Here is a 9,964-nt window from a genome sequence, read left to right as displayed (position 1 = left end):
ACGGTGGATCGCTGAACTCCGGGTGTGTGAGTGTGCTTTTATATTAAAATTGTCTTCTTGTACCCACTGGCCTGGATTAATTAAATTCGCCTTCATTTATGGAGCTAGATCTGATAGCAAAAGAAAAAGAGGGAAGCGAGCTCAAAAATAAAAATGAAAAATGTTTGCAGATCACAAGTTTCATATGTAGGCTGCTGACCCAAGATTGGACAAAATGTCAAAGTTCTTAAGTGTTGTGCTAGGGAAATTTCTTAACAGTAGAGAAATCAAGATGGGTTCTAAAAAGCTATGTTTTTTATGGAGAGTGTGTGATAGGTCATTATTTTGAGGTTAACTGTGGTTTTCAATGATGGATACTATTCCAAGTTTTACTAGGTGACTTCTGAATTTGCTTTTGAGATCTATGTAAAAATACAGTGTTGAGGATAGGAGGCACCTCTCTTCCGGGAAGGCATGGAGTTTGGGCTTTAAGCATATCTTCCTTCCCAAAATTCCCTACCAAGTCAACAACCTCATTTTTGCATGAACGCTGGGAGACAGTCTCTGGCCAGCCTTGTCTAACTACCATAACATCATTCTTCTTCACTCAGCAGGAATCCACGTCTCCAAATCTTTCATCTCTGTTCTACCCTGGGAAGCCAACTGCCTCTTGTCTCCTTCTGCTTCATAAAATGAAGCACCTCTTGGAATGCCTTTCTTCTTGTTACCAATGTTTGCTGTCTTCCAGCAATTTCCTAGATGGTCTGTTTTTTATTCGTCCACAGCTGTCCTTCCTTACCTTGCATAGCTCACCAATGCCTCAAAACATGGCCCCTACAACAGGCAGGGAACCATTACTTCATACTGTGTGCATCAGAGACTTTCTAGTAATACTACTTGGGATTGCAGAGAATATTTCCATAACTTCCCCATAGCACTAGTTCATATTACAGTCCTCAATGTTCCCAAACCCAATCATGAACTATTTTAAGTTTTCCTTCCTGCATTCTGCACATATTAAACAGATTTTCCTGACCCTATACTTGGGATTTTATATTTATGGTTTCATGGATCACCACTCTTATCTCCCTTTCAAATGCCATAGATTGGATCCCAGGATACTATATTCTTCCCTAAAGATGTGAACTAGCATGTCATTCACTGCCACTCTCCTGCATCTGTCATGGTTCTGTGTTGTTAGAAAGCATCTAGGTGCTCTCTTCACTGCCATCTTCCCCATCCTGCATTCAGCTCCTCAATAAACTTGTCTTCTGCTCCTTTAGAATCCCCACTTCCCTCCTAATCTCTATCTCAGACACCTTAACTATCCAATTGACACCGTTTGTTCTCCCACTCTGGAACTCTCTCTCCAGCAGAGCACAATGCCTTGTTTATCACCTTTGCCCTTCATGCTTCCCACCAGATCCCATGATGCTTTGTGTATTCACTCATTTGCATTGGCCTCAAATCTGCAGTCAGGATTACTATGAAATAAAAACAGAAATCACATAAACATTCGCTTACTACTCTAAACCAAACTTGGGCTGAATGTGCCTGGAGAAAGATTTAAAAAAAAAAAGAGGAGGAAGAGAAAGAGGAGGAGAAGGAGAGAGTTATAGTCTATGTGATGGTTTTTCTCACATATACTCATGACCACAAATTCCAAGGGAATCCCAAAAGCCTGTCAGAATTCCTCTGAGTTCCTCCTCACCCTTCTACTCTCCCCTTCACCTAGACCATAATATCCTCACTCCCCTCTCAATATTCCAGCAGCTGGTGAACAGGCCACTTAAATTCCTGCAAGACATCTGATTACTCAAGTGTCTCAGAAACCCTTGACCCATTCACAGTGAAAACTGACTTCCTTTGTGATCTTATCGCTCTGCCAACAACTACCAGATGTGTATTTCCTCTTCCATGCCGGGTTCCAACCCCATTGAACAATGAAAACTTGACACCTGGGTATCTGATATCTCAAAATCAACCCCATTTCTTGCTTGCTTCTTAAATCCTGCCCTCTTTAAAACCTTCCTAAGCTGAGTTAGTAGCAACTCTATTTTTATATTTGCTCAAGTCAAGTTCCATTGCACGATCTGAATGAGTTTTTTTCCTCTCATATCCCATCCACAGTCCATTGAGATGTGGTGTTAGTTTCAGAATATATATACATATATTCTGTAAGTGGAATCCGGCCACTTTTCATCTCCTCTAATGTTACCATTCTTGTTCAGTCCAGTGTGATCTACTGACTGATAATTCCTCCTCCAAATCTACCACCTTCTACCGTCTTAGATTCTTGACATGATGAGCAAAGTGAGCTGCCTGAAATAGGTCTCCTGCTAGGGATAAAGACCTCTTACATTTTCACTCGGTGTAATAGCCAAAGTGGTGGCAAGGGCCTAAGGCTGTCTTACCTTTCAGCTTTTGCTCACCTACCATTTTTCCTAAGCTCATTTCATTGCCCTTTCTTTCCTTCTAGAATGGGACATTGGCACAAGTCTACTGTGAGTGTCACTAAAACATCCGATTCGGCACCACCTTGTCAAAGGAGTCTTTCTGACTAGCCCTCAGGTCCCACATCTCTGCTTGGGCATTGTCCACGGTACCTTATATCCCTTCAGGTGTCCTTTCTGATTGCTGTCTTGTCTGTCCTCTCCCCAACCCCAACAATACACTTTTGGGGAAACAGATTTTTTTCCTCAGGGCTTACAACAACATCTGGTATATACCAGGGGTTCACAAAACAATAGTAGAATTATGACTGAAACAAATACTATCTTATTCAAAACTAAACTATGAAAACAATTTCTTTTTCTCTATATATTCTTTTGTGCTTTTTAAATTTATAAGACCATCTAACATACTCTTTCTTCCCCAAAAACAAAATTTTAAAATAAGACCAAAGATATTTTTAAGAAGAGTTCATCTTACGTTTTTGGGTAAACAATAATTTCTTTCCTATTAATGCTACCCTGTGGCATATCAGCCATCCTTTGAAATATAATAATATTTGTGCAATTAAAGAACAAGCTTTCTACAGCATTTACAAGTTGAGTTCTTGGCCGCAATCAGTGTTGTGTATATGATGGTAATTCTGAATCTGAAAAGAAAACAACTATGTTACCACAAATTTCTGGAGATTAATATACTCCTTCTTTCAAAAGAATTTGTGCTCTCTATAAAACACTAAGGAAAGCTGGGAACAGGATTCGTATCCTTCTCCAGGAAGAACACATCAATCAGTTGTCCATTGCCAAATGGTCAGCCTGAAAACATACATACAAGTATAATTATATGGCCTGAAAAGATTGTATTGGAAAATATGTATATATTTTTCACAAACATGTGTGTGTGCATTTACATGAAGTAACAAATAGTGAAAAAGGTGGCCACAAATTTGAAGGAGAGTGGGGAGGGATATATAAGAAGGCTTGGGAGGAGGAAACGGAAGGGATAAATGCTCCAATTAAATTATAATCTCAAAAATACGTATATATAATTTATATGTATTATATATGATATATATCCCATGTAATTGTATGATTAAATCATAATGAATAAAGTTGAAGATCTTGGAGTAATACTTAACAGAGTTATTTCTTTGAAGAAAAGCAAAATAAGACAAAGAGAAAGAAAGAGGAATGGATTTATTTCCATATATATATGGAAATAAATATATATATATTTATATAAATAAATATATATATATATAGTCAGAGCAAGCGGTACTCACATTTGTGGGTCTTGTGTTGACCTCAGAAAACTAACTCATGCTCATGCCCCTGTGAAGTGGGACAACGGCAAGACCTGCCCGTCAAGCTCCCAACAAAGATGAGGATGAGGAAAATGAAAGCTGACACAAAAGGAGGTGTTTGGCTAAACTAAACATGGATGTAAAAAGAAAGTGGCCCGTGTTCTAGGAATCCTTGACCTGTGTTCGGCAGAGACGTTCGGTAACTGCCCATTTACCAGGATGAACCCCAGCAATTTCTCACTTTACAAATAATCCATGCTTCCTAGGAGGGACAGTAAATGGACGCTGGTCCACAACTTGCCTCCCAGATGTCAGTGTTAGAAGTTCATAGTCAATCTAGAAAATAACAGAAACAGGTCTCTGTGGAGGGATAGGCAGAGTTTACAGAATGGTGACTTCAAACACATCAAGTGATGTCCTGATGTTACCCATTTCGATGTATTTGGAAAGTGTAGAAGTACTTCTAGGTGTTAACCCTAGCATCTCTGTGGTCAGAGATGTGTACCATACTCAGTTGCAGAAAAGTTTTCTGTCCAAAGGCTGCATCTGGAGAAATAAATTGCATTATGTTTCCAGACTGTTTTACTCTTTCTATAGACTGTAAAAGCAACATGGAGACTAGCTTCTTGCTTCAGTATCGCTGAAGCTTTCTCAAAATATGAAAGAGAAAAGACTAGTATTTATACCTTCTAAAGGGGATGGCCATAAAGTATTCCAAATTTTTTTTTTAAAAAAAAAACACGTCTATCAAACACATATGAAAGTGAATACAGTCCCCAATTTCCAGAAGCAATGGCTGCTGGCAAAACACTGTAGTTTTCTGGATGGGATGTATAAAATATGCTCACCATTATGTAAATCATGGTAGATGATAAACAGAGTATCACATCTGGCTTTTTAAAAATTTACCTACGAACTTCATGGCCCCAGTAACATGTGTTGAAAAAGTACCCTTTTCTTCTTACAATTATGCACAGAATTGTGTCAGATTTATCCACAGAATAGTACAGCTGAGGCGAGCCACATGGAACTGGCTTCTCCTGAGCATTCTCCATCCAGTCCTCCACATCGATTTCCATGTGGCCAATGAGTTCATTCCCAAAGCAGTCGATAGGTCAATTTCTTACCGTTCCAATTCGTTCAAATGCTCTTTTTTAAAAAACAAAAATCTTTCTGTAAACAAAAGGCCATTCTTCCTTCCTTTTGCTTTTGTGTGCTCCTAGTTCCCAGGAGTGTGTGTGTGTGTGTGTGTGTGTGTGTGTGTGTGTGTGTGTGTATCAGTTGCTCTCATCACCTTTTGTATAAAACTCGAAGAGACTGGCAGTGTTCCACAGTTAGAGACCTTGGCACTGTAGCCTCTTAATGATACTTGGAATGCTCCTTGGTCAAATACATCATCGCATGTGCCCACAAGCATTTTAGATGTGAAAAGTTAAAGCTCAGCAAGAAGGTGTTATTTTCTCGTTATTGTTGGAAATTTTTCCGTGGTAGAAAAGTGACAGAAGCAGTGAGAATATCTGAAAATTCATTCAGTGTAATGGGCCTTTATAGCTTGCTTTACTGGTGTTGAGCTATATATACACTTATTCTGGGAGTTTACAGAGAAGTATTTTTTGGAACTATTTCTCGGGGGACTTTAATTACCATCAATGTATAAAAATAAATAACAGAATTTCTGGCCAGATGGCATGATTGGTGGTTCTTTTTCAGAAAAGCCGTTTTGAAAACACCCCATATCTGTCTTACATGGGAATACTGCGTGTGAAAACGGAGCTGTCTGTTTACAGTGCTTCACACTCTACGTCTAAATTACATCTCCACTCACACTGAGGCCGAAAGTATTCTTTCAAAGGGGGAAAATACGTTGCCTTCTTCCCTTTGGAGGGCGCAATGACAGAACCACTGGGGCCAGGAGGCAGAACCACAGCAGACAGACTTCTGGACACCTTGAGCTCGGGCTTCCTTGTCTTCAGAACCTCACAAAAACTGGTTTCTATTTATAAAGCAAAATATAGAACTGCAAAGTCAAGCAAGGTGTGCCATGGTCTACCCTCAGGTTTGTCACTGATTTGTTGATTTTTGCTTACACTGAAAAAGGGGAAAAAAAAACTACAAAAATCGCACATAAGGAGGGTGGCCCGGCTTTTAATTGGATTTTTCAACATATGGCTACTTATTTGGCTGCCATTCCCAGCATTATATCCTGCCTATGAAGTAGGGAGCTTGAAGATTTAAAACATTAACCAGACAACAATCTTATGAGACATCCCTTCATGCAGTAGCAATCTGCTCAAACATTTCTATACAAATATGCATGTCTGTGAATATCCTTTTAATCTCCTCGTGCCCAAACTTAGAACCTTGCTTGATTTTATTAGTTCATTTGATGCTTACGAGAGGAAACCTCAAATTACCTGACAAAACAAAATCTCTTCATCATGAAGATGCTAACTGTGGAAGATGGTGACTGTCCCATTTAGCCACTACTCTGTAACAGTATATTGTATATGTTTAATTCCTAGGTAGATTTTAAGTGTTTTCACCATTAAAACTGATCACAGTTGTGTTAACCAGCTTGTTTTTAATAACTCCACAATGTATACTATATCAAAACATTCTATTGTATCCATTTTAAGCATTTTAGCGCTTGTAACCTAACCCAAGACTTTTTCTTTCTTACTCGCTTGCCCTTAGAGACACTAATGGGAGGCAGGTAAAGCTTAGAAACAAAGAGTTTATTTGGAATATAGTAGACAAAGCTTCTGAACAGTAAGCCGCCGTCAGCAAAGAAAATCCTACAGGCACCAAAGGCTCTAGGCCGTTATCATTTGCCTTTTGTTCTTGCAGTTCCTTCCACGTTTTCATTTCTCTTCATTTGAGGACAAGAACTTGCAAGAGACCAGGAAACTGCGCTTAGATTTAGATCCCATAGTAATTAATATGTGACAAACGTGGTTGTCAACTGCTGGGGCTTTTCACACCGGTCCTCCTTTCCCCTCCCCCCTCCCATCCCCGCCATCTCCTGGTCTCCTCTTTACCCCACTCCTTCCACCTTCCCTAGCCTTCTTTCGCTTCTCTTTTTTTCTCTCTTGGCCCCTACCTTTTCCTTTTCCTTATTCAACGCATTCTCCAAATCTCCTTTCCTGGCTGAGATCTTGCTTGCTCTAGAGCAGAATTAAGACAACCTAAGGCACTCCACATAACCCTCGAGAGGGGGTGGCTTAAGAAAGGGGTTTTCCCTAAATCAGCTGCCAGGAGCACATATGCCAGTCCAACCCACGTCCCCTCCTCCGGGAACACCCACCACCCAGGCCTCACGCTACATCACCAAAACTACACAACTCCCACTTCAGAACAGCAGAGAGTACAGCACAACACACCACCCCCTACAGAATTTCTCCTGGAAACAGCGCTAACCAGGCAGCCACCCCTCCCCACGAGGCACCTAGCTTCTCCAGCCTCCAAGGACAAGCCGTGGCCCTCTGGTTGGTCCCACCAGGCAAGGATTTTGTCTAACTGCGAAGGATGAGTCAGGGGAAGAGTTTTTGCCCCTGTCTGTTTTTTTTCAAACATAGAAGGCGAGTTTATTCTGCATGGTAAATTGTGCCTGGACCTCTAGCCACAACCCCAGCACTCCAATCCGCAGCCAAAACCTTCACATTTGGGGGTTCCAAGTTTTAATTCTCGCTGACAGATCCAGGTAAAGAGCAACTAGCAAATAAAGAGAGAAGGCTTCAGCTCCCAAACCTGCCATAGTGTCCCTATGGAATTAAGGGCAGGACTCCTTGGGGTTTGTTTTCTGCGCGGGAGAAGGGGAGCAGAGCTGGAGTAGGAACTGGAAAAGAGTAGGGTGTGGTGTTTCCATGAGGGAAGAGAAAGGGAGAATTAAAGCCACTGAAGCACTTCACTGCCCTAAACCCAGCGGGAGGGCCCTGAAGCAGTAGGCCCGCTTGCTGCTTAGTTGTCAACGACTGCGGTCGCCCCTCGAAGCGCGCAAACACGCCCCAGAAAACCATCACAACCTGTCACGCCCGCCCTGCTGCCCCGAGGCCTCTGACAAGAAGGAGAAACTTGTTCCGGGGCGCAGCAGTAGCCAGGCTTGCCAACAGGGACAATATGTAAGGCTGAAACAAGAGTAATAATGAAATAACAGGACTGACAGCCTTCTTCCTCCTACCCGCTAGCAGCACACTGCTGTTTTCCACCAGTCCGCTAACATTTACGGTCGCACCAGGCGGAACCCTGCTGGGGTTAGTGCCCCTTCAGGGAAGCCAGGAAAACGCAAAGGAAATCTGTGGACTAGAGGACCCTCCAGAAACCAGGGTCCCGGCCTCCGTTTGCAGGGTCGTGGTGCCCTCCGGGCTTACCTGTGGATGCAGTTTCCATGGCGACGGGCGGCGACCGGGCGGGGCCGGAGCACAGTTCCCCAGGAGGCACTACCCCTGCTCCGGCTTCGGACCCCCAGGCAGGCTCCCCATCCTGCTGCGCTGGCCTGGCCCCTTTCGGCGGCGCTGCTTCGTCTTCCCCCTCCCCCCGGCACCCGAACCACTGGGACCCGGGGCTAGCCAAAGGCAGCGGCTCATCTTGCAGATCCGGAGGTGCAGCCATGGCTGGCGGTGCCCCCGACTGGACGACGGAGGCTTGGCAAGGCCTGGATGCGGTGGCTAGGAGCGCGGGCGCTCCCTGCTGCTGTCCCTACCGGGACTCCGGGCTCAGGGAGGCTGCAGAGTCTCCGCGCCGCCGTCACTGCCTCTGCTGCAACTCGGGCCGAGCGGTGGCTGCTGCTCTGGGCGCTTCGGCTCCTCCTTCTCCCCCTCCTCTTCCTCTGGGGCCCCGGGGCGGCCGCCCGCCTGCGCTCCTCCCCTGCTCCAGAGGCTGCTTGCTGTGCCAGTGCCGCTTCGCTACTCCCAAGCCTGTTATTACGCAGGTGAAAATGGCCTGCTCGGTCCGAGACCTCCCCAGTGCACGTCAGCCCCGGGCCTGCTAATGGCAGGCTCTGATTAAGGGATGTGCCAAACCCACTTGACTCTGCCTTTCATCTGGGGAAAAATACAAGGAGAGGACCAGCAGGTACTGACTGCAGGTTGACTGATTAGGCAAGAATTTAAAGCCAGGCTGGAGTCCTGGGACTCTAGGAGAGCAAGGAAGGCTGGGGAATCTCGGGACCACCGCTATGAGGGTAACCAGAGCCTGGTGCAGAAAGGACACTAATCTGAGTGGTGACCTGGTGAAGACAGGTGTTGGTGGCAAGTGAAGACAGACATCTGCAACCTGGAGGTTAAATCCGTCACCCTTGGCAGTTTCCAGAGCAGGTCCAAACACACAAACAAACAATAACAAAACAGAGTACAGGAATGGACCATCAGGAGACACACTATAAAAAAAAACTTCCCAGACGTGCCCCAAGTTGCACCGAAAGCAAACAGGACGCCACTAGGCATACTGAAGCGGCTGTGCCTCCCTTTGGAAGCGTTCAGCTGAAAGTTGTACAAACGACAGACTGTCTCAGGCAGTCTACTTTACTGGAGACACGGACATTCCTAGAAACTTCTGCTGCTGCTCTTTCCTCCGTTACTGTACTCTCTGACACAATGGGAGATACTTAATGAAGGGGGGGGGGTAACTCACCCACGTGTGTCATTCCCATGCTTGGACCTGTCTTTTCAAACTCGAGCATGTTTTACTGGTTCCTAAACCATAACATGTTGCACGCCTTTTAAGTCTTTGGCTAAGTTCAGCATCAGAGCAGAGGGGTACAGTTATCTGTCGGCCCTGCTCTAAAAAACGGTCGGCCCCTGTGCTGCAGCATGCACGAGGTTGTGCAGGATCTCAGCTACCATTCTCTTCACACCTTTCTGTGAGTTTAAAGGGCAGAGTCGGCACCATTTGGCTGCTCCTAAAAGTGATGGAAATAAAGATTCCTAATTCAGACTAATCTTTCGTGGTACTAGGTACAACAATGTTCGAAGGACAGCAATAAATTAGAGAAAATGTGGTGGGTGTCTGGCAGTCACCCAAATTTTACATTATTGGTATATTGGAGATTAATTATTGAGGCTGGAGAGACGACTCGATGGTTAAGAGTCTTGCTGCTTTTCCAGAGGGACCAGAGTTTGGTTCCCAGCACCCACATCTGACAGCTCACCATCGCCCCCCCCCCCCACACACACATAATAAATCTTTGAAAAAATTAGGTTCTATGGAATATGTCCATTATCTTCATTGTGATGG

General features: G+C 44.2%; 1 protein-coding gene across 1 annotated transcript in view; it reads right to left on the bottom strand.

Moving 5' to 3' along the window:
* Positions 1-8,693, bottom strand: part of Rtn1 (reticulon 1) — a 215,737-nt gene extending 207,044 nt beyond the window's left edge. The window contains exon 1 of the mRNA XM_013346088.2: positions 8,101-8,693. Within this exon, the coding sequence (XP_013201542.2) occupies positions 8,101-8,341 (241 nt within the window). The 5' untranslated portion in view covers positions 8,342-8,693. The remainder of the gene's footprint in view (positions 1-8,100) is intronic.
* Positions 8,694-9,964: the final 1,271 nt, after the last annotated feature.

This window comes from Microtus ochrogaster, chromosome 1, assembly GCF_000317375.1.
Source record: "Microtus ochrogaster isolate Prairie Vole_2 chromosome 1, MicOch1.0, whole genome shotgun sequence".
In the NCBI taxonomy this organism is placed as follows: domain Eukaryota; kingdom Metazoa; phylum Chordata; class Mammalia; order Rodentia; family Cricetidae; genus Microtus; species Microtus ochrogaster.
Note: the sequence above shows the minus strand (reverse complement) of the source record. Positions and strands in the feature narration are given on the sequence as shown.